General features: G+C 37.6%; 1 protein-coding gene across 1 annotated transcript in view; it reads left to right on the forward strand.

The window, feature by feature from the left end:
- VAV1 (vav guanine nucleotide exchange factor 1) overlaps positions 1-27,719 on the forward strand; it is a 57,769-nt gene that overhangs the window by 21,362 nt on the left and 8,688 nt on the right. Inside the window, exons 2-18 of the mRNA XM_026716799.2 lie at positions 1,304-1,420; positions 5,974-6,032; positions 10,958-11,023; positions 12,092-12,200; positions 12,512-12,604; positions 13,593-13,661; positions 15,986-16,089; positions 17,065-17,164; positions 18,661-18,756; positions 19,285-19,353; positions 19,853-19,939; positions 21,154-21,239; positions 23,474-23,606; positions 23,847-23,956; positions 24,672-24,773; positions 24,957-25,054; positions 26,305-26,330. Of these exons, the coding sequence (XP_026572584.1) occupies positions 1,304-1,420; positions 5,974-6,032; positions 10,958-11,023; positions 12,092-12,200; positions 12,512-12,604; positions 13,593-13,661; positions 15,986-16,089; positions 17,065-17,164; positions 18,661-18,756; positions 19,285-19,353; positions 19,853-19,939; positions 21,154-21,239; positions 23,474-23,606; positions 23,847-23,956; positions 24,672-24,773; positions 24,957-25,054; positions 26,305-26,330 (1,524 nt within the window). The remainder of the gene's footprint in view (positions 1-1,303; positions 1,421-5,973; positions 6,033-10,957; positions 11,024-12,091; positions 12,201-12,511; positions 12,605-13,592; positions 13,662-15,985; positions 16,090-17,064; positions 17,165-18,660; positions 18,757-19,284; positions 19,354-19,852; positions 19,940-21,153; positions 21,240-23,473; positions 23,607-23,846; positions 23,957-24,671; positions 24,774-24,956; positions 25,055-26,304; positions 26,331-27,719) is intronic.

The following is a 27,719-nucleotide window of genomic DNA, read 5'->3' on the forward strand; positions in this document are numbered from 1 at the left end:
GGTCAAAATGGGAGTGTCCTATCAAATTCTGTACCAGTCAATAGTGGTGAGAAAGTCCAGAAATATTTCACAAGAAGAGTTCTCCTCTACTTGTTGTAGAATACCTTATGCCACCAGACTTGAAATTCTAGACCTAGAAAACCTTGAATTACGCCGTCTTCGGTCTGATCTAAGTATGGTATATAACATCATAAATTGCAATGACTTACCTGTCAATGAAAACTTCAGCTTCAACCATAACAACACAAGAGCACACAATAGATACAAACTCAAGGTTAATCGCACCAAACTTGATTGCAGGAAATACGACTTCAGCAACAGAGTGGCCAATGTCTGGAATACTCTACCTGACTCTGTGGTTTCTTCCCCAAACCCCAAAAACTTTAACCTTAGACTGTCTACTATTGACCTCACCCCTTTCCTAAGAGGTCTGTAGGGGGCGTGCATAAGCGTACCAACATGCCTACTGTCCCTGTCCTATTGTTTCTTTTATTTTTCTTATATGTACCCATTTCATGTATTCATAACTATGTTATTCATAACTATGTTACTTATACCTATTATCTTGTAAGTGATTGACAAATCAAATAAATAAAATAAATAGTGACAGCAGCTAGAATTGTATATACTTAACAATGGAAGTATAACAGGATCCCAACAGATGAGAACGTAATTAAGAAAATACTAGAATGTGCAGAAATCGATAGACTAATGCTTACTATTAAGGACAAAGAAGAAACTAAATACTTTTTGACATGGGACTTATTTTATCGATGGCTAGACAATAAAAACAGAAGTTAGAAAGAAAGGGACATAAAAAAGATAAATGTTAAAATGGAAATTTGTTAAAATGGACAAACAAAATATTATTGTTACTACATTATTAATGTTATTGTAATGAATGTTATTGTAAACATCTTGATTACGATTGCCTAAAAACAATTGTACCCAGACAACACACGGTTGGATTGAAATGGAATTTTTATATATTATATTAATAAAACAAATAAAAATTTTTAAAAGGTTAAAAAAATAAAACAGAAGAAATGAAACTTTTAGGGTGAACTTATTTTTTTTAATATAAATATTGCACTTCATCAGCATCATTTATTGCTAATTTGGCTCAAAGTTAGGGCAACCTACCAGTAATACAATGAAACAGAAATTGTTCAGAGGAAACTGGAAACTAGTGTTTTGACTGAATTAACTATATATTTAGTATGAAGACCTGCTTGCCAATGTTCTTACTCAATATCACCTATTTCTGATAGCCTTATGTCTATTCGTTACATTTCCTTTCCAGTTCCTGTGCCTAAAGAATATCCGAACCTTCCTTGCTACCTGCTATGAGAAGTTTGGTCTGCGGAAAAGTGATCTTTTTGAGGTCTTTGATTTGTTCGACGTAAAAGATTTTGCAAAGGTACTTCCCTCTCCCCATTAACAGTTTGCATATGATAGTAATCAAAGGCCTTTTGATCCTGAATGTTTTATATCAGCACAAAGAAGTCATCATGGAATGATGGATGGAATGGAAGATTCTCAGTCCTCTATGAATACTAGATTCAGTAATGGCACCATGTTGGAAAAAGCAGCTTTAATTATTAATATTCGTTATTGTTGCTAGTATTTGCTCCTAAAAGCAATTTTCAGAATTTTCCAAACCAAATCCCACTTCTAGTAAAAATAGTTAGCTGATGTTGTAATTGCAGCTAGCAGAATTCCTTACTGTCTTCTATCTCTACCTCTAGCATCTATCTTTATCTATATCTATCTACAAATCAAATATCTATTAAACTATTGTATTCTTTATTTGTATTTTATTTGCATTTATTTATTTACATTTGCATTTGGATGGACCATAAGATTATTTAATATATTAAAAACCATAAAACAACGTAATCAATTACATTACATTACAAGCAACAATTCCATTGAGATGCAGACATTTAAGCAACTTTTACAATGCAAGGGTGGGGAAATGAACAGCAAGTAAAACCATGTGCAAATTGTAGCAAATTAGGGTATTTGTTTTGGAATGAATTCAGAGGTCACAATCAAACATAATGGCTAAAGAATATGGGTGTACTCCATTGTGCCCCTCTCAGGATTGTGATACCCTGACTGGGCATGACATCTCAATTCAGCAAACTAGGATTGGCAGGTCCCTGATGCTCAGATTTTAAGATTAGGGCCACCTTATTGAGCCAAAAAATGTTCCACATCAGTGACTGAGGATCTGATACCTCAAGAGAAAACTTAAAAGGAGGGAGGTGTTTTTAAGAGGAGTAGTTGTAGTTATGTTAAAAAGGGCATAAAATCTTTATGAAATGATAGCTCAACCAGCATTTCACAGATATGAGTGTATCCCTTCAGATATTCAAAGCAGGTGGATATTCTTATTTGTCTTTGGTGATGCTTGTAGATTATCACTTCTGGAGTTGTCTGGCAGCTGCAAACTGGATATGCCTTGTCCCAAAGCCTGTTCTGTCTCCGTCTGTCTCTCTGTTTCTCTCTCCTTCCCCCACCTGTCTCTCATTTCTATCTCTAGTACCTACAAAACATGTCTCAACTGCTTGAGAGAGCCAAGCATATTGTGTCATTCTTGGTTTCACTTAAGTGCGGCATTACCTAGCCTTTTCTGAAAAGAGGTGCAGTGTAACCTCACTGCATTCCCTGACCTTCTGCTTTCATTCAACAAGTCTGGGAGCAACCATGAGCTGTTGTCCACAATAGGATGTGAAACAGTAGCAGAACCACATAGCTGGCTGTAGTGGGTATATCCTAAGGTCTGGCTGTAACATGCTGCAGCAGAACGTTTTCTTGAAACCACAGATTGTCAAAATAAAATAAAATAAAGCAAAACAAAACAAACCTGGCATGCTCCAGGAAAAAAGCATTAAAACATGAACTTCAGTCAAACCCCTTTTTGGAATACCATATCCCATATCTATCTATCTATCTATCTATCTATCTATCTATCTATCTATCTATCTATCTTTCTTTCTTTCTTTCTTTCTTTCTTTCTTTCTTTCTTTCTTTCTTTCTTTCTTTCTTTTGCCTTTGAGTCCTGGTAATTGTCTGGAGTTTTCCTGGCATGATTTTAATAAGTACTCTATCCTTGCCTCCTTCCTACAGTTGACAGTATGATGGCCCAAGGTCACTCAGCTGGCTTTATGCCTAAAACAGAACTAGAATTCAGGGCTTCTATGCTGATTCCTTAATTACCATGCCAGTCTGGGTCTCTAAGGTCCAGTGCCCATTCCTTATAGTATTTAGAAAAATTATGAAAGACTTCTTTTAGGGAGATTTAGGTAGGATGATTTTATCTAGTGGTAACAATAGTTTTATTAACACATGTAATAGTTTCATTTATTTTGAATTATATTATTGTCATTTTGGTCCAAAAGCTAAAAGATGAGCATTCCCAAATTCTTTGAAATGTTCTGTTTCCAAAATAGGGAATTTTGATATCCCTAATTAAAAGCTTCATCATCTCAGAACCCTTAAGATCTAGTTTAAGAGCTAAGGGCTGAGAAAGAGTGATTTGCCAACTGAATTTATGGCTGAGACCAAATTTGAAGTAGGGGATTTCCACATCTTGTTCTGAATCACCATCTCACACCCACTCTATACTATATAATAAGCATAAAAAGAAAAAAAATTCCTTTTGTCATCTTGAAGACTAACATATTTATCATGGCAGCCACTCTTCATATAATGACTATTTGAGGAATTTTGCTGCTGGAGACAAAGCCAGAGGATAACTCCAACCTTATAACCTATTATACCTATTATTGTCAACAAATAGATGTTGCCACTTTGCTGCTGCAAAACATGGCTGGCCCGATTCTACAAAATGCTTATGTAACTATATGGTATGCTAGGCTAGACTAGGCTATATTACAACTGCATGACATGAGATCTAAAATACTTTTATTCCAGGTAATGGGAACATACAACAGTATGGTGTGTTTGCTTTGCTGAAGAACTTCTTATAAAAATACTCTTGAGACCAAATCAAAATTCACAAGAAAGTTTTAAGAAGACAGGCTTGGGATTTGAACTAGATGAGTCACCTTGAAACTTGGTATATTTTTAAACGGATTATGATATCATCAGAAATTGACAGCAAAAATAAGTCATTAGATCAGGGGTGTCAAACCCGCATTGTCATGGCATCATCCCATGATGTATTGTGACTTTTCCTCCCCTTCACTAAACTGGGCATGGCCAGCACGTGACGCACCTGGCCCATGGGCTGCAAGCTTGACAGCCCTGCATTAGAACTTATAACAACTCCTTAACACTGCATTTTTTTTAAAGTGTTCTAGATTGAATTGGAATGATTACAAGCAAACCAATATATGTTACCATCTCTACTGAAATATCCATAATGAATGATGCTCCTTTTGGCTGAAAGTATTCAAAGATATTAGAAAAATTGCATTCCTATTTTTTAGTCATAAATGTTAGTATGGTTATGTTGCCCATCCCCTCATATAAAAACTGCAACAGAAGAGACTAATTCAAAATATATGGTTAGCTGTAAAATATAGCAAAATACTGAAAACCTATAATATATTATTCTTTGGTACTTAGCAGTGAGGGAAATAGGATTGGCTGAAAAACTAACAGAGTTTCAAGAATATATCATCTTTTATATACGTACACACACACATCCATATAGGGAGGTTACATCTGCTTTGCTGTAAAAAAATTTTTGCTACATGTTAACATGCTTTAAAAAACATGAATCAGCAGTTGATAATGAACTTGTGACTTGGTTGTGGAGCATAAATAAATAAATGAAATAAATAAGTTGAACACCATAAATCAGTCAGGTATATTGAACAGTTAACTGAAGAATATAGTTAACTGTTGTAAACTTAAGAAATATTGGCAAAATAAGTGAGTCTAACCAAGGTGGAACAAAATGTCATCTGAATTATTATATCTAGGTATATCTGGGATTAAATGTTTAATATTTAATCATATTTTACTTGATGTACTATTCTGTACCTTGGGGAACCTAAGTTTAAAAGATTAAAATAGTAATAAAATACAGAAGACATTATTGAAAGAAAGAAAACAGAGAAACAGGCAGTAGAGCAGGGATGTCAAACTCGATTTCATTGAAGGCATCAAGGTTGTATTTGACCTCTAGGGCTGGGATGGGCATGGCCAGCTTGACATCACTTGTGTCGGGGGCATCTGCACTCTGCCAGTGAAAACAGGCTCCAGAGCTCTGTTTTCAGTCATGACAGCCTCCTGCCACCCTCTGTGAGTGAAAATGGAGTGTGCAGCAGTGGTGGGATTCAAATTTTTTACTACTGGTTCTGTGGGCATGGCAGGGGAAGCATACTGTAAAATCTCCAGTCAGAGGTGGTATTTACCAGTTCTCTGAACTACTCAAATATTTCGCTACTGGTTCTCCAGAACTGGTCAAAATCTGCTGAATGCCACCTCTGGCATGCAGCCCTCCTGAGCTCCATTTTCACTGGCAGAGGCACTGAGGGCCAGTCGTTTGCTCTTTGTAGGATGGCCCCATGGACCAGATCTAAGCACCCTGTGGGCCAGACCCATCCCCTGAGCCTTGAGTTTGACACCACTGCAGTAGAGGATAATCCACCAACTTTCATCACAACCTGGCTAAAGTATGTGACTTCTACCTTTGGGTATTGTTTATAAGACTGCCTGGAGAAAAATTGGGGAACGTATAGGTCAAACAAGAGTTCAGGCAAGAATTATTTTGGGGATAGGGACATTAGTTGCTCCCATGTTTGGGCATAAATTCTATCTTCAGTCAGATTTTTTGCAGTCTTTTGGTGTTATGCACATAATTTTAATCTGCAAAATCTATCCTGACCTGAAAAGTAATATCTAAATCAATGAGGATTTAGTAATTAAATCCTAAAATGTCATGATCTGCACATCCCTGAATCTTTGCCTTTTTTGTTTCCTTCTTCCCTGCAGGTAATTGACACTTTATCAATACTATCATGGACACAAGTTGCCCAAAAGAAAGGGTTCGTGTAAGTACAAAATTAGTTCATGTATTCAAAGAGACATTTGTATAATTTTCATTTAAAAACAACTTTTTAATCTGAGTTGCTTTTAATGTAAGCTTCTTACAGTATATAGCATGCAAGTCTCAGAAGCTACAGGTAGTACCAAAATAGTGGCTGCTGCTAATAGGGCAAACCTGCTACTCCAGAGCAGGACTAGTTTGAAATTGCTGCATTGTTTACCAATAGGCTTCCTGACCCAATTCAAATCTTCTTCCTAGTTTCCCCCCATAATTTGCAGATTCACTTTCAGATCAATGAATGCCATTTCATGTCCATGTGAGTTGTCTCCTGCCACCTTTACTTTGGTCCTCTGTGTGGACACTTCCCAACAGTGGTAAAGTGGCAGGCAGGACAGATGGCAAAGAAGGTTGCTGCTCATAATATATGGCTGTTAATCCATGTGTCATCTGAGCCTGTTGTCCTTGGTCTAGGTTCCGCTCAGGGCCAGCTTGTGGGAGGGCAGTTTCTAGCAGCACTATTAAGAGGAATGGAATGTGCTGCCTCCTGGCTCAATTTGAGTGGCAGTTATTCATCCCAATATAGTATAGCATCAAGGTACATCAAGAACCTCCTTGCCAAATATAATTCTGTTTGTTCAGTCCAAACACTGAAAAAATATTTGCTGAGGATACCGTTCTCCCTGGAAGTATAGGTGGCATTGACTATACAATAGGTTTTTTTCTGCAGTGAATTTTGCATTTTGGATAATTTTTCCTTAGAGGTACAGTGGTCCTGGACCTACTTGAATTTTGCAAGAAAGTGAAAATTATCCTATTTCAATGTCTTTTGGACTTAGGATAATTGCAGAGGGCCATCAATTATTAATTTCCATTGTATTGTGATTATATAATTCCAAAGTAGCACTGTTCTGGAATAGTTCTAAAGTTAACCCATGTTTAAAAGCAACTAATACTCTAGAATTAGAGAACATTTTGTTAGGTGACTAAGCCTATCAATTTAGCTGCCTGTGACCACTTGCCTCCTTCCCTTGCTCACCCCCATTCCATGTTAAGGAGTTTGATTGATGGATATCTTCCTGTCAGCTGACAACTTTTGGTTGAAAATGACAACAAAGCTGTCAGATCCACCAGTTCTTATCCTTAAGGTTCCATTTACACTGCAAATATTACAGATTACATATTAACAGTGTTGGAAGGGATCTTGTAGGTCATCTAGTTCAACCCCTAGCCCAAGCAGGAGACCCTACACTATTTCTGACAAATGGCAGTCCAGTCTCTTCTTGAAAGCTTCCAGTGATAGAGCTCCCACAACTTCTGAAGGCAAAGCTGTCCCATTAGTTGATTGCTCTCACTGTTAGAAAATTTTTCCTTATTTCCAGGTTGAACCTCTCCTTGTTCAGTTTCCATCCATTATTCCTTGTCTGGCCTACAGGTGTTTTAGAAAATAGCTTGACCCCTTTCTCTCTGTGGTAGCCCCTCAAATATTGGAACACTGCTATCATGTCTCCCCTGGTCCTTCTCTTCTCTAGACTAGCCATGCCCAGTTCCTGCAACTGTTCATCATGTGTTTTAGCCACCAGTCCCCTAACCATCTTGGTTGCTTTTTTCTGCACTCTTTCTAGAGCCTCCACATCTTTTTCATAGTGTGGTGACCAAAACTGAATACAGTATTCTAGATATAGTCTTACTAAGGCTTTATAGAATGGTATTAGTACCTCACTTGATCTTGATTGTATCCCTCTGTTAATGCAATTTAGGATTGTATTAGTTTTTTGGCTGCCACCGCATACTGTTAGCTCATATTTAATTGGTTGTCCACCAATTAATAAGAACAGCCCCGTTTTCCAGCATTGCATCTCTGGCAGGATTAAGTTTGCCTGCAAGGGCAGGAAATTTTATATTATTCTAGTTTTCTTCAAGATCAAAGGGTAATGGGCTTCCAGTTTGAGCTTCTTTGGCGATAGACTGAAATCTGCGATCATGCGCAATTTCGATCTGTGCTCGCAGCTGGAGCGCCCCAAGCCAGCTGGTTTCAGGGCTAAGCCACCCTGTAGAGATGGTGAAGAGGGGGGAGACTGCCAGCAGGGTCGAGGAGATGTGACTCCCCCCTCCTCACCATCTCTCCTTCCCAGCTGGCCATTACTCCCTTTCCCGAAGGCAGTTGCAGCGGTGGTCAGAAATGGCCACCGCAAAGGAGAACTCGACCAGAAAAGAATGTGCAGGAGGAAGATAAGAAGAGAAAGTTTCGCTGACTGGGTTGAAATGAAAAAGCAACAATATAAGGTACCTTGGAATTTGAATTATAAAGAACAACATTGTTCCCAAAGAAGACTTTGAAGCAGCAAATGAGAGAGGGAAGGGAAAAGATTTGAGTTTTTTTCTTTTCTTCCCTATATTGACAACTAAGAGATTTAAGCAAGAAACCGGCAAAAATCCACTTTGACATTAACAGGTATTTAAGCTGAAAATAAAATGTCAAAGGGATAATAAAGATTTCTGGATTCTCAAAAACTTTTAAAAGAAGGAAAAAAACAAAAGGGTGGGATCTGGAAAAATGGAGGAGACCACCTGGAAGTGAAAGGAATTAACAGTGAAACTTTAACAAGATTCCTAAAAGATACATTTTAACTGAAACTTTGTAACAAGATAAGAGAACCCCAGGAAGAGAAAGTGGAAAAAGGAAGCAAGAAGAAACAGCTTTGGATTATTTGGATTACTTGGTGATTTTTGGATTTTTGGCTATTGGATCTAAAGAACTAAAATTAATTGGGTGGTTGTTTAACAGTTTTTAAAATGGTATCACTCTTGGAAGAATTGAGAATGGAACTTAAAAAACAGAAGGAAGGTGTACAAGAAGGAAGAGGTTCTTTTGGCTTCATATTTCAATTTTTAGAAATGGAGATCCTGAACTATGAGAAACAACAAGAAATGCCTGTAGAACAAGAAGGGCGGGACAAAGAAGAAGCCATCTTCAATGACCAAGTATTTCTATGTGGGGAAAAGAAAGGAAAGGGGGAAAAGAGAGTGAAAAATTTAAGATTTGAAAAAACAACCCCAAAAAGAATAGTTTGAAAAGTAATTACAACATTAGGAAGAAACAGAAGAGAGGATTACAGAAGAGAGAATCAGAATTAGAGAGAGAAGGGGTCAAAAAGGGAAGGGAGAAGAGGGAAGAGGGAAAGGAAAAGAAATTATAAAGGACAGAAACAGGACATAGAGAAACAGGGAAAACATATAAGGATTAAGGGTATAAGCCTATTTAGAAGACACAGAGATAATGGGTGAAAACCTAATTGAAAGGGGGATTCTGCAAGGGTACCCAAGATAGTATTGTTATATTAGAAATAGAAATGAACTTTGAAAATATGAAACAAGTGTGATTAAAATGGTAGATAAAATACTCATTGCAATGTAATGGAATGTTTAATAAATAAATGAAATAAAGAGAATGAGAGAATGAAATTAGGAAAGGAGGGGAACATTTTAATTATTATAAATGTGTTATAAAAATTTAAGTGAAGAGGAATATGAAAGAAACATGAAAAAATTATGGCAATATTATAAATGTTCCTAGAAGTATGATACCCTATTGAAAAGAAATGTTAAAGATGTCAAAGATTATAACTAACATTAACAATAGAGCTGAAATAGAATAGAATAAATATTTTGTTTATTATTGTTATATATATATATTTTCTCTTTAAGAACTTTGTGCGTATTTTAAGAATGTACGAAGCAGAATCCGACTGGAAGTTATGTGTTATATTGAATGTTATAATTGTAAAGGCATAAATTGAAGTTTAAATAAGAGTTGAATGGATAAAAATTAAAAGACATAAAGGTGTCATACTCCAATTAGTAACTACAGGGAAATTTTTTGTTTACTGAGAAAAGAAAATATGAAATTGAAACAGGACAGACAAAAGTATAAATATAATGACTAGAAAGATATTGAAACTTAGAAAAAGATATATATTTAATTGAATTTAGAAAGGAATGAGATAATTTAAAGATTGAGAAAACGAAGGGAAGGGAAAAATTATTGAGAAAATGTTAAAATAGTAATAAGATATGGAATAGAACAATATGGAATAGAAGGAATATGAAATTGAATTTGTGTCTGTATGGAGAAGTGATAACCTGAGACCATGCTATTCTCAAAAAAAGAAATTTTACTTGTATTATGTTTTGTGAAAACCCAAATAAAATTTTTATTAAAAAAAAAAAAGATCAAAGGGCAATGAATAGTACTTTAATAGTACTTGAATAGTACTTGAATAGTACTTTAAACTCCATCCAGACAGATATATTGAATGGATAATCACTTTCAGCTTATGGCTTTATGACAAAAAATTATGGCATTCACTGCAGCATAAGCATTGACTAACTAAATCATTACATGCAGCTGATGGACTTGTACCTAATAAACAAATTCACCTTTAAATGCCCGGGGATTCTTTATTGGGTGAATTGTATTATCCCTCTAGAATTTATGCCATAGACCTCCTACATTAATAGCACTCTAGGGTGGGAAAACCTTGGTCTTTCTTTTCACCATGACTTAAATTAAGGATGAGAAGCAGCCTTGCTTCTTTTTGGGATACATATACCATAAGGACATTGACTATGACCCTTACTTGAAGAAGATTTTTGACACATAACCAGGAGTGGGATTCTACCAGTTTGCATCTATTCGCTAGAACCGGTTGTTAACATTCTAAGCAGTTCGGAGAACCGGTTGTTAGAAGAAATTACTGGCCTAATCCTGTAAGGAAGGCAGGAAGGAAACATTCTGGTGTTGCTTGCTTTGTGAAATGGGTGGCTTTAAAATCTCCAAATATTGTGAATATTACTTTTAATATTCTATAATTGCGTGATTGGCATTGTGGCTATGTTTGCCTGAACTTAAGCATTTTTATTATTCTACAGGCCATTTCCCACAGAAGACAGCATTGCAGATGATGACATCTACAGTGGTTTATCAGATCAAATTGAGTAAGAAGCCCTTTACTTTGAGAAGGGAAAGATAATCATGGACTGGAATTGCTTTTGATTTTTGGGGTGGTTATGGGTTGGAAGTCTTGAATAAATATACAATTACAAATTCAACATTTTGTATTATTGCATGTTGAAAACCTACAGATTTGTTTACAGACCACCTTAATGCTAGTCATGCTTCTTGACCTTAGGAAATCTGTCATCTAGTCCACTGTCACTAAACCTTGAGGCCTAATATTGACCAACTGTAGATTTGTTTGTCTCCTTTGACGTCGTTATTTACATCACAGTTAAAGAAGTATTTACAGAGTAGAGTAAAGATATTTGGGAGAAAAAGATATGCAGGATCCAAACTGAGTTGGTCACCCAAATCAAAGTTTGGTATGGAATCCATCCTTAGCCCAAGCCCCAAAGCTTGGAAGAATAAAGTTTGGTCCCAGTGACCAGCTCAGATTGGATTCTGCAAGATTATCCTGGGACACATAGATGTGTCCTCAGTTGTAAGAAAAAATTGTGAGGACTATGGTGCTTATGCTTCATCCTTTTCATGTTAAAACAAAATCAGCCCTCAAACTTCTACGAATTGTTGCCACTGAATCTTTACCTTCTCTAACAAACCAGGGCATATTGGGGAAAATGTTTTTACATGTTATGCAGGTTCCTAACTAACAAATGTGCAATTGCATCTTCCACAGAGACTGGAGAAATGCAATTAGCTGTTAGAATAAATGATGGCTATGAATATCCTAAAGTTCTGTTTTTAAGGGAAATGCCATACTAGAAGTGCACTTAAGGTCTTGTTTAGTGATATTATTGTTAGGAACAGCCTGTTAGCTATACATCACATATTTCAATGCCAAGAGATAGCGATATAGACCTTCAAAAGTCACATTTTGCCACTTTGGGGGCACCAGCCTTTAATATTATCCAGATGATTTCTTATAATCAGACTGCCATTTGGATTCAGCTTCTCTAAAATGTTGGATTGCCCACCTTTCTCTGGAAAAGGCTGGTCTTGTAATATTTACACTGTGGGTTTACCTTTTCTGTTTCCTTTTTCACCAGTGACACTATGGAGGAAGATGATGACCTTTATGACTGTGTTGAGAATGAGGAAGAGGAAGGGGATGAGATCTACCAGGACCTGATGAGATCAGAGTCAAGTGCCACACCAGTAAGTACCTCTGTGAGGCAGAATTGGCTACAAAACTTTCAAACACTTCAGCAATCTATCCAAAGAAAATATTGCTTCTGCAATTGATGTGTTAATACCTTTTTGTAGAGGAGAATTATGTCCCCAACAGATTATAGGCACTTTGAGAAAGAACTAAACCAAGTTAAAAATAGGAATTTCCATTTTATAGATGGAGTTATATTTGAAATGTAATCTCCTGGCTTCAATGGCAGAGGCCATGGATATTCAATAGACATATTATCCTTTTTCCATAAACAAGAACTTTCACTATGTTTTGTGTCTTGCAACAGAGAATGACTGAACTCGATAAGAGGAAATGCTGCCTTCAGGAGATCCAACAAACAGAAGAAAAATACACAAGCACACTAGAATCTATTCACCAGGTATTTATGTTCGATATCCATCTAATTCACCTCTTCCTTACCGGTCCTGTATTTTTCTCTGCCATGTATTTGAAAAGAGCAGCTTCCTTGGAACAGGATTAATTGATATGGAAGATAAGAAACATAAAGTCAGTGACTTGGGACCTTATTGAGTATCAGAAAAGGAATAAAAATGGGGTTGGCCCACTACTGCCACAATGTTTAGTACTCCATTATTTATAGCTAACCAAAATATAAGTTGTGATCTTGAGCCCCATTGACTAGGTACAGAAATCCCTCAGGGCTTTGTCTCCCCATTTCATTACTTAATGCTCTCATGGAAATGCTGAACGCAGCAACTTTGAAAAAATGGACATGCTGTGTTACTTTTAATATCATGAGGTCCAAGGGAAATCTATATGGTCCTGGGTTCTCCACCCCTCCATTTGATTTGCACATGCAGAACATGGGGTTGGAAATCCCTTAGTCAAACATGTCTTCTAAGAGATCTGTTAGGGTGGCATGAGCTTCTATAGCGGAGCTGGTATTCAGCAGGTTCTGACCAGTTCTGGAGAACCAGTAGCAGAAATTTTGAGTAGTTCAGAGAACCAGCAAATACCACCTCTGACTGGAGATTTTACAGTATCCTTCCCCTGTCACACCAATCAAGCCATGCCCACAGAACCGGTAGTAAAAAAAATTGAATACCATCACCGTTCTATAGCCATTGGAAAAATGCCACCCTGTCTCCATGCTATTCCTAATCCAGCAGTTTAGATGTCAAGTACTTTCATTTCAAAGTCAGAACATGCATTCACTCATTTTTTGAGTCTCCTGAACTTCTTCCACAAGATTTTGATGAGAATTGTGCAAATGTGGTTGCAGGTTGTCTTGGTTCCTCCTAACATGAAGTGTTCTTTCACCTAACACGTCATATTTATCTCTCTTCAGTAATCTCTCTTGAATTATCTTGTTACTGGTCATTTCAACTAGGATCTGTTCTTTGCAGCATTTTATGAAACCACTGCAATTGTTCTTGCAACCTCAGGACCTTGAGAATATTTTTATTAATATTGAGGTAAGTTCGTCCCATGTTTTGATTATACTAATTTTCAGGAATTTTGTATCAGCAATCCTACATAAATGTAATGCACCTTGGGACTTCAAGCTCTTTGGGTGAGCTGCTGTTTTAATCATGGTGGGGGTTTTATTGTTAGCTATCTTAAATTGTTTGCCTGTCATTTGGTCATATAAATCAATATCATAAATAAATAATCAGCAGAAGGAAAATAAAGGTTATAAAATTTATTTTCAGACATAAATATAACTATCTTTGCCTCATTAAGTAATGACCAAATAAATAAATACAAATATTTAATTTCCTTACAACCATCTCAATCCCTTTTTCTTTTACACTGAGGGGATGGGGCCCACCATCCTGAAACCATCCTGACCAGTGATGGATTTTATAGTACTAAGCAGGAAAGATTGAGACTGGATTCTAGTGGTCAACCAACATGATTTCAATATCTTCCATAGTATAATAATATATTTGGCCCTGGCAGTCTTTCCATACGGAGCCAGACAACTCCAGCCTTGAAGTTTCCCCTGCCCCTTTTCCCTTTATAACCCACACACAGCCACTTTTTTTTTTACAAATAATCATAATGCATTTGTAGTGATTTGCAGTATATATGTCCCATGCATTATATTGCATGTTGATTCAGTCCTCAGACCCCCTGACCACAGAGCACCAAAAACCTCATCTGCAATGCATTTAACAGAACTGCATTCTGTCTATGGCCCCCAGGACAACTGATTCTAATAATCTCCCTCCTGGACAGCCTTTCATCTTGCTACACTTGTGGCCTAGACTTCCTTCCTTTGCTATGTCCTCTGTAACCTTGCTGGTTTGAGCTTGCTTATGTGTCACTTCCCTTCTCTCTTTCCACGGCCAGAGTGACTCACCTGCAAAGATGAGCTATTTATTTTAGACAAGAGCTTTGTGGCTCAAACCTCAGTCCTGAAATAGCAGCGGAGGAGTCTTTGGATTCATTATCCTTTCCAATGAATGGGGTTTCCCTTCCAAAGGGTGAAAAAGCAGATGGTGGTGCAGTGGTTAGAGTGCAGTACTGCAGGCTACTTCTGCTGACTGTCGGCTGCCTCGGCAGTTCGAATCTCACCAGGCACAAGGTTGACTCAGCCTTCCATCCTTCCGAGGTCGGTAAAATGAGGACCCAGACTGTTGGGGGCAATATGCTAACTCTGTAAACCACTTAGAGAGGACTGTGAAGTGGTATATAAATCTAAGTGCTAAGTGCTATTTACTTTTATGGAGAATAAAGACTGAATTTGCTTTCTGTAAAGGAATGTGTGGATGGCCCTGGGGAGTGAGGGGAAGAAATGCTATCTAGAAAACAAACAGATCAGAGAGGCAGGAGCCCTCAGTGGCTTAATGGTCAGAGAAAGAAACTTAGCAAGGACCTGCCCTAACAGATCTAGCATTTAGTTAGTTAGTTTGCTTTATTGTCATTGTATCTTGTACAACAAAATTAAATGCCATCTTCAGTGTACATTATAACTATAAAAAATAAAACACAAACACACATCCTTCACATCCTTCACATTCTATACAATTGAATTGAAAATCCCTGATATTGCATTAATATTTCACTATAAAGTAGAATTCAGTATAGTTACTGCTCTGGGATAGAAGCTGTTTTCAAGCCTATTTGTTCTTGTTTTTAATATCTTATCCTAACATCCCACCACCATTGAAAAGTGATGGTGGGAAATTTTACTTTCAGACTTGGAAGACTCTATTAATGCTTCCTTAAAATAAATTAGAATTAGTTAATCTAATTCTGTTTCCTGTCTAGTTTACTTGGGAGGTTGGACATTTACATTCTCTTTGCTTTAATCTGTATATTTATTATGAAACTTCATTTCAAAATGGTCTGGCTAGGATGAAAGCTTAATTCAAAGTAATTCCCACTGTGTTCAGTGAAATTTAATCTAAATTTTTTAATAATCTCCTCTTCCTCCTTCTCTTTCTTCTTCTCCTCCTTTATATCAACAATATATATTTACTAGAAAGATATAGCCCATATAGAAAAGATATATTTTAAAAAATGGAAAAAATTAGAATTTCCATGACATTTAAATTCAACATTTTTAAATTACCAAAAAGAAAAAAAAGAAGGAAAACAGACGATTATTAAACAAGTGTCTTTATTTTCATATTTTTATCTGACCTTTCTCTAAATACTTAGCACAACTGTGACATAAAAATCCTTATCTTTAGACAATTGCCTGACAGAGTTAATCTGGAACAGAAATGTCAGATGTAAACAAGCCAAGCAAATGAGTTATATTTTATCAACGGTTTTTCTATTCCATCAGGAACTTTTGAAAGTTCATCGGTGTTTTCTAGTCGAGTTGAAGAATGCTTTGTCTTTCAATCACTCTCAGAATCTCTACCAAGTGTTTATCAAATACAAAGAACGGTAAGTGCCTTCCTCAACAGGTCTAAAGCTGCCCCCAAATTATGGAAATCTAAGCCAAAGTTGGCCCAGCCCTTTATCATATCCATGATGCTATAGATTACCTGAGAATGTAACATAGAAGTATTTTCTCTTACATAAACACTTTGAGGCTACAAAATGTATAAAGTATCAAGATCTGTGAATAGATACATGTTATAGCAGAAATGCACTACTAGATAAAAAGATTGATATAGAGTTGTACTAGATGCTTTGATCTTTATTGACATAGAAACCATGTCTTTGGAAAGATGCCATTTCTATACTGCCCCATGCTGATATATAACATAACAGGCATGTTATTCTATACCCATCCCAGAAGCAGATATTTTAAATTAGGACAACCTAATCTAGCTGCAGACATTCAGCATAACCACTTGGTCATTCAATCATTCATTCAACTCCAGACATAATTTCATCAACATCATGTCTCAATAAATGTTTCTTTGAGGTTCTTTTCATAAGTGCTTGCTAATGTCATGAGAAATTGTATGCAGCCACATTGTTTTTTGTCCTTTCCCTTTCTCAATTGCCTTCAATTTTTCCTCATGTGCATCCTGTATTATTTTGCCTCCTTGAATGTCCAAATTATTTAAGCTTTAGCTTCATTAGATCTTCTTGTAAGCATTCTGGTCCTATTTCATCTAGAATTGAGTGCAAGACAAAGATAGCTGCTATCTAATAGCTATTCATATATTTGGAGCCCAAATTTAGTAGCTCAATTGCTTAATTTCCCTGTGTTCCCAGAGAAATATAAAATTTGAATCAAATAACTTGAGTGTTGTTTAACATTCAGAACTGGACTTTTCACCCATTCAAACACTAATACTCCCTGCCAATATACACAAGTACATAAACTGTACTGGTAACAGCTAAGTTCAAGTTAGAATATAGATATGTAACTTTCATTTACCCTGGTTTCTTACACTTCACTTACAGGTTCTTGCTCTATGGTCGCTACTGCAGTCAGATAGAGGCAGCTACTAAATACCTGGACCAAGTATCAAATATTAGTGTGGATGTGCGCATGAAACTAGAGGTGAGAGATGCTGTTTCATACATGTGCTAGACTCTCCCATTGCACCAAAAAGCTGCTTTATGTATCATTTTTAGTGGAGAGAATTGCTTTCATGATGATCTACGGGTTCCATATCTATGCTGCAAGAACTGGATGACAGCTAGATGGCAACAAAGAAAGATATACTGTATGACAACGCTTACCCTTTGTTGCCATCTAGTGATCATTCAAGGTTTTTGCATCACAGATGATCATCCTTTTATTGGCCTATTCACTTTAGCAATGATATAACCCAGCTTCATCAACCTGATTACTGTCAGATGAATTGAGATTCATTTCCCATAATTCTCAGCTAGCATGCTTGGAGGGCAAGTGGAGGAAGACTGTTAACTTTTTTAAAAAAAATCAATGTACATTGAATTATGTAATGGTATGTGTGAATTACTTTGGTAAACAAGGAAAGAGATGTGACCTAGGGAACAAACAGATAAGGGGAGGGGCAGCCTGCAGCTGAATAATTGGCAGAGAAAGAAAGTCAAAATGGATCCTCTTATCAGGAGCTTTGTATGTTCAGATTTGGAAGATTCTATTACTGTAGCCTTACAATACGGTAGAATTAACTCATCTGATCTGTTTCCCATTTGGTTTACCTAGGAATGCTGAGACTAAATAACTCTTGTTACATGCTGTCATTATGCAATAGAATTACACAAAAGTGCCCAATCAAATTAATGCACCAATACATTTAGTAATAGTCTTTTTTCTCTGTTACATTAAAAGTAAAAAAAATTCAACTGCTACTTTTGGAAAGTTCTGAGTCCCTTCCCCCACACCCAAGACTTTCAGGTCTTGAGTGATCCTGAACAAAACCAGAGAAAAATCTAAAGAACAAAACCACCTCAGCAAAAATCAGATGTGCAAAATAAAACCCCAGAACAAAAGGAAAGAGGAAGAACAGTGTCATGTCCTAGTTCTCAAGTGAACAGAAGCCTTGCTGGTTTGCTGCAATACTAGTGAGTCTGGCAGCTACTCCAAGGCTCTAGATGCAGACATGTGGTCTTACCACTGGCATATTAAGTTAAAAACAAGAAGTCAGGAATGGCAAATGTGGTTTTGCTGGTGTGGAGGGCCAGGGAGATGATCTGGAGAGAAATAGGCAAGAATTGTTATATAGGTCGAGAAAGTTGAGACATCCCTTAAGTCCTGGGATATATGATAATAGGGTACAAAGTAATATTCTAAAGATATTCAGGCAGGATCCTCTCTGACCCTCTGGGATGTAAAAGGGAATGGAGGGACAGCACAATCAGGTCTGCAAAATTCTGTAAGTAAAGCCTCTCTCAATAAAGTTAAGTTCTAACTTCCTGTGGAGTTTTGTTTCTTGATACCTCATAGTACCAGGAAACTATACCTGATAGCTGGTAAGTTATAGTTTGGTCTTGTGCAATAATATTTCCCCACTGCCGGAAAAGTATAAATGGCTCTGAATGAATCATAAATCATGTTTTGCCTTTCAGGAATGTTCCCAACGGGCCAATAACGGCCGGTTCAGCCTGCGTGATCTCCTTATGGTACCCATGCAGCGGGTCTTGAAATATCATCTTCTCCTTCAGGTAATAGTGTTTTATCAGATTATGTCCCCCGTGTCATGGAGAGGGAATGAAGAATGGGAAAAGGGGGAATGATGCTCAGAAAACCTAAGCAAGGTCTTTTCTGCAGCTTTCTCTCCTGTTGAGTTTGGGCTGGAGAAATTCCCAGAAAATTGAGGTCAGGTGCCTACAGCCAGTTCCTTGAACAAATTCAGTAATGTGGTGGTTGGTTGGAGGCAGGGGGAGAGGGAGTTTGAAGGAAGAAGACAAAGAAGAAGCTGGAAGCCAAGAATCTTAATTTTGTTTAGACAAGGTTTCCTTACTTTGAGTCTCCTGACTCTTTTTCTTAGAGACTTCTTCAAAGCAGTGAGACTATTTCTACCCTTTTGTTCCTTGGGACAAGATTCTACAATTTATACAGTCAAAAAAACCCATCTTAGTTTCAGCTGTCAGTGGAGATGTAGAGCATGAAAATCAGAGAAACACACAATAACCATTTTATCATATAATTGTGAAGTCTGTTAACTCCTGTTGTTTCCTTCTTTCTTCCAGGAGCTGACCAAATACACATTAGACCCAACTGAAAAGGAAAACCTGAGGCAAGCGCTAGATGCCATGCGGGTGAGAGAAATACCTGTGGCTTTTCTAGGCATAATTAAAAAGGAATGTAATCTCTTTGATGGTAGCTACTACGAACCTGTAGCTCTATTGGAGCTCCCATAGCCATAGTCTAAACCTCAGTGACCAGGAAAGAAACTTAGTAGTGGTAATAGTAGTAGTGTAGTAGTAGTAGTAGTAGAAGGAGAAGGAGTCATTTACTCCCACTCTAATCCAAGGGGTTTCCAATTTGGGACTATAAATCTCATCAACCAGCTGCCAAGGAAAATTTAAATGGTTGCAAAACAATATTTGAAGGTCAAAATTGATTTACATTATTTCTATAGTGCAGGACTCTCTCAGAATCAGATAATATATTCAGTTCAGCAAAAGATTGTTTAGGAAGTAAGCCACTTCATCTTGGGTATTTAGGGAAAAATTTGGATATAATTTTCTTGGAGTTTTTTTAAATATATGACTTTTTTCTCTTTGGAAGAAAAATAATAATTATTTATTTCACTAGGATCTGGCTCAATGCGTGAATGAGGTCAAAAGGGACAATGAAACACTGAAACAAATAACTAATTTCCAACTTTCCATAGAGAATTTGGTGAGTGCTGCTGTGAGGGACTTTCGTAGAATCTAGATTTGAGCAATTTCAATTCCTTTTGAGATTAATCCTGTACATTAATCACACCCAATACCAAACCAATGGGACAGATCACTGGTCCAAATAGATTATATAGTTCAATTGTCTCCAGCTAGCCCAGCTGTTGAGCCTCTTGGTTGGGCATTGTGGCTTTTATCGTATCTACAGGTCACCAACAGGTGGGTTATGTGGATTCAGTCTAAGAAGGGGAAATCACTAAGAAGGAAATCCCTAAAATAGCACCCACACCCACAGCCTACTAATATATCACCTGCCTTCTTCCCCAAATGCTAGTATATCTTGCTATCCAGTATTTTGGAAGTTTCTAATGTATCCTCATCCTGAAGGTGGGGGGGTCTTTTCTTTCCACATCTTGTCAGATCCATTCACTTATTAATGCTCATTCTGTGACTCTCTAATTTGTCTTTGACCCTTCCATTGTTTACCTTCTTCTGGTTACCTCTTAGTTTTTGTTTCAGGCTGTTATGTCTTGCTTAGCTCTTTTCATCTCTGAGGGAATGTTGCCGGGTAGTTTCAGAATGGATGTCTATTTTTCCCCCCTTTTCTCCAGCCTCTGCCCAGAGCCCAGCCTCTTCCTTCCATTGCCTCCTTTGGGTGCTCTTTTCACCAAAACCTGTTCTGTTTTTAATTTTCATCTGTAGCATTCTACCACTGAATTTCAGCTTCTTCCACATTATATATAGTCCACCCTTCTTTCATCTTCCATGACTCCCAATAGATTGATTCAATGGCTTTTTCCAAAGAGCTTTCTTCTTTTGCTGCTGCCTGCAATGCAAATCTGCTAATGACTGCCTTTTGTTCAACAATGGCCTCAAGAATAAAGGGCATTTGTACCATTCTTCCAGTAAATATTCTTTCTCTCATTCCCAGTCCTGATTTGTTCCCTCCATTTGATATCCATTCTTATTTTTAGGCTGGGGGAGGGCGGAGAAGTAATATTTTATTCAGAAAACTATATTGTACCTTAACATCATGGCCTTCATGCAGAAGCTCTACTATTGGGAAAATAAAATCTGGGGAATGAAATCACTCATGTTTCCCTTCATTAATGTTATTTTGGAAACCAGCTACTGGAAGGAGTTGGCGGTCCCAAGCAACTCCTTACATGTAAAGAGTTTATATCTTGTAAATAAGATGGTCTTCTTTCTTCCTAGTCACAATCCCTGGCTCACTTTGGGAGGCCGAAAATTGATGGAGAGCTGAAGATTATCATTGGGGAGAAGCGCTCCAAATTAGACAGGTGATGGATAGCATGAACATTTGGGTAGCAATATAAATTCATATGTCCCGAAGCCAAATGTATCAGATACTGTATATTATGATGTTTACTGAAATACTGAAAGCAAAAGTAGTGTTTGCAAGCATGAAAGCATTTCATTAAAACATATGATGAACAGTTGCAGGAACTGGGCATGGCTAGTCTAGTGAAGAGAGACCAGGGGAGACATGATAGCAGTGTTCCAATATTTGAGGGGCTGCCACAGAGAGCAGTGGGATCAAGCTATTTCCCAAAGCACCTAAAGGCCAGACATGAAATAAAGGAGGAGAGGTTCAACCTGGAATAAGGAGAAATTTTCTGACAGTGAGAACAAACAACCAATGGAACAATCAACCAATGGAATGTCAACGTTCCAAGTAATAACCCCATTATTACTTGGAAGGAAGACCTTTCTCCCACAGAACAGAAAATGGGCCAGAGCCAAGTCAGCTTCAGGCTTGACACAGAAGTCATGGGAGCTTCATTACTGGAAGATTTCAAGAAGAGACTGGACTGCTATCTGTCAGAAATGATGTACCATCTGCTTGGCCAGGGGGTTGAACTAGATGACTTACAAGGCCCTTCCAACCAGAGATGGTATTCAGCAGGTTCTGACCAGTTCTGGAGAACCAGTAGTAGAAATTTTGAGTAGTTCGGAGAACCAGCAAATGCCACCTCTGACTGGAGATTTTACAGTATCCTTCCCTTGCCAAGCCCACCAAGCCACCCCCACAGAATGGGTAGTAAAAAAAAATTGAATTCCACTACTGCTTCCAACTCTGTTAATCTGTTAAATCTGCTATTAGCTGTTCTGCTTTAGTTGCCTAACCTGAGAGAGTCAGAAATAAGACAAAAAAGTTTGAGATAGGGAGCAACCAGTATTTTCTCTACTGCCTTATAGCACAAACCTATTTAGTACAGACGATAAACTAAGTGGCTTATTTGCAGATGTTTTGGGGTAATTGCTTTGGTTCATTTTATTGCTTTCTGCTGGATATGGTGGGAGAACTAATGGTCAGTTACCATTTGAGTAATGTTTATTGTACTCAGTGCAATCATACTTATTTCTGAACTAGGCCTATCATGTCCAGGCTGCAAAAATCTGTCACTAAATGGCAGTAAAAAGATGTTTTATTTAGCATTTATTTTCTGACATCTAATGAATTTTGCAGTCCAGGTATAGAAGCCCTATTCTAATCAAAACATTATTGTACTTGCTGTCATATTTTAAAATTAGTGGGGGGAGGTTGTATATTTTTAAAATATTTACAGCAAAATAGGATGTATAATAGAAAATGCCCACTTTAAATAAGGAACCAAGATGCAACAAAATGTCCTTCACTGGGCTCCTAGCCAAAAGAATGCAAAAGAGCCTCAAACTAGGCAACGTTATGGGTTATATACCCCAGAACTCTTACACAGGAATGATAAAGGAAGTGATATATCAAACTGTGTTCTTTAAGCTGTGATGTAACATGGAATGTAACATCTGATAGTACAGTAGGATGACTTTACTATGGCTACCTACCTACGTTCTTCTCTACTAAAAGGATTAGCCCACCCTAATTAACAGCATGGATCATAATGAGTGGGGTTTATTGTGTCCATATATTGCCTCCCTTAAGACCAGACAACAGTCTGGTTCCTGTTATCTATCTCTTCTCTGCAGGGTAAGCAGATAGCTCTGGTTTGTCTGCTCATTCATAGCTCTGTGTCTATTTTTCATGCTTATCCCATGTACAAGATCATCTTCCACAACAATTTGCTTCTTTTTCATAGCAACTAACATCTGCTTCCTCTGCCTAATAATAGGTCTAACCTTACCTTTTTCTGCTTGGTTTTGCCATTATAGTTACTCTCTTTATTGATAACAATTTTCTTTGAGGAGAGGACGGGGAGAAAGCTTGCGCCTTCAAATGCCCGCAGCTGTTTTCATTCATCAGTGGAACTCTCCATCTAATTGTTGCTTTCTAATATTCTTTGTCAAGTAACATGAAGGGTCTAACCAGTTATGAGTTGGTGAGGGAAGGGCCAGAGGTAGCTGTTGTCACTGAGGATGCTCTTAATTTCTATGTACATACAGCTCAAGAGAATACTGAGCAAATCAACATTGTTTGATGACTACAGTTGTTATCCAGAGAGGTCTGTTTCAGCATTGCATTTGTTTATAAAATACATTTCTTGCTGGACTTTCTCAAGTTAACCATCTCTTGTAGATATGGTTTTCTCCTGGATAAAGCTCTGCTAATCTGCAAGCGAAAAGGGGATTCATATGAAATGAAGATATTTGTGGATCTGTGTAACTACCAGGTCCGAGATGATTCTTCTGCAGAAAAAGACAACAAGAAGGTAAAGTCTGAGTTACATCCTATAGGGGGGAAACCTGGGAAAGGGATGGTAATCATGGATTCTACTTTGCTCTAGAATTAGACCTAAATTTTATTTTAGCCCAATAGGACAATACTGTGCTTCCTTTTTAATCCATTCTACTATGTTCTCTCCAAAGAGGATTAATAAGGGAAAAGGGGTCTGGGATTAAAGTGCCCCAGATTTTCCCTTAATAAATTATTTTTCAATTTTTGTTGTCAGTGGACTCATATGTTCATTCTAATTGAGCTTAATGGATTCTCGGGCTTTGAATTGTACTTCAAGACACGCGAGCTGAAAAAGAAATGGATGGAACAATTTGAAATGGCTCTGTAAGTCTCTTCTATTCCTCTAGCTTTGGCATGATGACCTTTATCATTCCAAGTCTGCTGTGCTTTGGACCAATTTCAGCATGATGCATTCATTCCAGATTTCACAGGGCACATTAATGGGAGGGAGGGAGGGAGGGAGGGAGAGAGGGAGGGAAGGAAGGAAGGAAGGAAGGAAGGAAGGAAGGAAGGAAGGAAGGAAGGAAGGAAGGAAGGAAGGAAGGAAAGGAATCGATTAATCAGAAGGCTTCTATAGAAATTAGATAGTTAGTCATTAATCATGTGTTTCCTGTTAGATGATCAACAAAAACAGTAACATTTCTCACATGTTCAGCAAAATTCCTTGAGTTCTTTTTGACAAAGCAAGATGAGAAATAGGATTCAGAAAATAAGATAGAGGACTTCTCAGACTGCAACAATTTCTGTTAAGAATCTTTGTGTATTCATTCTTAATTTTTCACAAACTAGCCTATACTTCTTTTGCTTTCTCTTAAAACAAAATCATAGGAATGTTTCAGAGAATATCAGCATTTTCTATTTTTACCAGCTGGAGTGTAGAAAACCAAACTGAATTGCTCAGGAACAAAAAGAGAGAATTAGTTTAAGAGGGCCAAATTGTTTATATACTGCTTTCCTAATGCCTTTTACAAAGCAAAAGACCTAACAAGCAGAGGTATTGCATTTTACTTGCTAAGTGCCTTCTTATTCCGTGGTACAGCTCCAATATCTATCCTGAAAATGCCAAGGCCAATAGACACGAATTCTACATGTATTCGTTTGAAGATACCACCTCCTGCAAAGCCTGCCAGATGCTGCTGAGGTATGTATATGCTATGCCATATTCTTCAATCCCTGCTTGAATAAATTCTAAATATTTAATAATACAGCTGCCATTTTATGCGTAGAAGCAGACAGCCTTGCAAAATAACTAGGCCATATTCCACTTTATCTGGAAAAGTCAAATATGTGGACTTACTCTCCATACCCTTCTATCTGCTCACAGAGGAACCTTCTACCAGGGCTATCGTTGCAGCAAATGCAGGTCACCTGCTCATAAGGAATGTCTTGGCCGGGTGTCACCATGTGGAAAGTCCAGTTCAGGTAAGTTTCTAGTAGCTAAATCCTTCTCCTTGCTTGGATGTGCCATAACAATCTGGCAATCCCCAGTGTTCTTGCCCTCTATTGCAGGACCCTAATTTATTTAACAAGGTGCTATGAGCTCTACAGGAAGGCCACAGGCAAGGCCACTGACTTATGGCAGCAGTTCTTATTCCTGACTCAGGACATTAAATCAGTGGTAGGGAAGTCCCTAAAAGGGCTATGATATTGCACAGGAATGGCGAAAGCCTGTGAATCTGTGTGCCCAGGTCCTGCAGCTGTTCTCAGCCTTTGGAAGTGAGGCTTTCTTTGGGAAAATATGCATCAAAGGTTGGCTACCTGTTCCCTCTGCATATCTGGGGCTATAAATGGTTGGGCAATTTTAGTCCAAATGTCTCAAGGCAGCAGGGAAACAATTTGGAGGGCAAATGGAAACAATTTGATAACATAGTTATTTTGGGGGTGAGATCAGCTACCTATAAAATAGTTGCCATAGTGAATGTGATCAGTCACAAGTATTTGTGTATCAAACTGTTGAGGTTGCTTCTGACTATACTTTGAAAATGCAAAGAAATGGCTGGATGTGTGAAGGAATTCCATCCTCCTTTTTTTCCCAGACTGGATAGCCATTTGTTGGGAATGGTATAAGGCAGGGCTGTCAAACTCCCAACCCATGAGCCAGATGCGTCATGCGCTGGCCACGCTCATGCACGGTTTAGTGAAGTGGGGAAAAGTCCCGATTTGTTTGCGATGATGCCTTGACGACATGAGTTTGACACCCCTGGTATAAGGTTTCTTGCTTGGTTGGATTAGAAAACCTCCAAGGTCCCTTCCAGTCCTATTCTATGCTCTCACAATAAGGATTAGCAAAGAGTTGAAATATGTCTTCCCTGCAGGACAAATATACACTGTAAATTGATGTCAAACTTAGGTGGCTCCCTTCTGTCTATAGAGTATACCACTTCTGATATTTTAGCACAGGCCTGCTCAGTGGTGGGATTCAAATAATTTAACAACCGGTACTCTGCCCTAATGATTTCTTCCAATGACAAGCTAACCAAACTGCTCAGAAAGTTAACAACCGGTTCTCCCGAATTGGTGCAAGCTGGCTGAATCCCACCACTGGGCCTGCTTAATTTCCTTCTTTCTTCCCTTCTTTACTGCTGGTGGCTCATCATCTTTGTTCCATCATGTTAATTGTGAGATTCTCTTGTCCCTGTAACAATTGTAATACTGCTTTTTTCTGTTTAAAGGTGACTCTGGATTTACTGTAAAAAAGGTAAAAAAGAAAGTTGAAATTTAAATTTGTGACAAGTTTTTAAAAATGGGGAATTAATGTTGGATAAACAGAAGAAAGACAGTTGGGCCTGGTTTAGACATTATCCAACATGGTGAAAGGACTGGATGATTGAAAACTCTGTCCCATAGATGCCTTTAATGATGCAGTTTGGTTTTCATATAGCAGAATGTGTGAAGCCAGCCAATGTGGCTTAGCACAATATGTTAATCAGATCACTAGTGTTGATTTGGCAAACCACAAAATAAAAAACTAGTTAAAGACAATATGGTAACTTGGCCATTTTCCTCAGCAACTTCATCACTGCAAAGATGGGTAGGAAAAGCACTTGCTGGATTAGAAGGCAGGCTGACACAACACACATTTTTTTCAACCTTAAATTTCCCTCCCCAATCATTCTGGTGTGAGGAAATTAATAGAAAAGAAATAGAAAATTTTATTTTCTTATTCTGTCCGAATGTTAAAGCCTGTGCATGAATTTGGGGCTTTATAACAGGGATCTAAACATTTTTAATTTCAGCATGTATATTATAAATCAATAGTTGTTGATTGTATCTATAGCTTGTTGTAGTATGTAAATGGAAATTGTGATTTGTTTCTGTTCAGACTATATATTCTCCCAGGTTTTTAGCATACTATGTGCAAGGCCAGAGCATCTAAAAAAAGGAAAACCAAATAAGAAATTGGCCAACCTGGCCATTATTAGTTTACTCCTCCACTAGATTGATTTTGGCTTGTTTAGCAAACCATGATTGAAACAAATAACAGCTAAGCATGAGGTACAAATATAGTCACTACCATAATAGTTTGCCTTTTCTTGCTATTTGAATCTCTGGCTCTTTTTATTTCCCCCTTTTTTAACTCCCTTTATCCTTTATGTATCTCTGTCCGAGCCTCTTCCTTGCTTTAAGTATATCTTCCCCTATACCTCCATCTTCTATTTCCTATTGTATTCTTCCTTCTTTGATTCTTTACCTCTTCAGTTTTCAAAGATTCTGTTTTCTGTCCTTAATACCAAAAGCAGTACATCAAGTGAGATTAGACCCACCCACTCCGTCTATTCCCAGGATGCCAAACTTATGTGCCCAAATCCGTATAACTGAAACAGAAGGATGATGGGATTTGGTATAATTGCATTCTTTTTGCAATAACTGGGAGAGGAATTCAACTTGTTCCATAGCTGGATCTTCACCTCCATTCTGGAAAGGATATGAATTGCAGTTCAATTTCTATGACAGAGATTTGCCTTCATGCTATTTGTAGAATCTTCCTCTGTGTGAGCATTTTTAAATATTACATGTCACCATGACAAAACAGGCAAGAATAAACAAGAAGAAAGGTCTACAGGCCATTGTTAGCAAATGACTGTAA

Source organism: Pseudonaja textilis, chromosome 2, assembly GCF_049901715.1.
Source record: "Pseudonaja textilis isolate UNSWEBS1 chromosome 2, rPseTex1.2, whole genome shotgun sequence".
Taxonomy (NCBI): domain Eukaryota; kingdom Metazoa; phylum Chordata; class Lepidosauria; order Squamata; family Elapidae; genus Pseudonaja; species Pseudonaja textilis.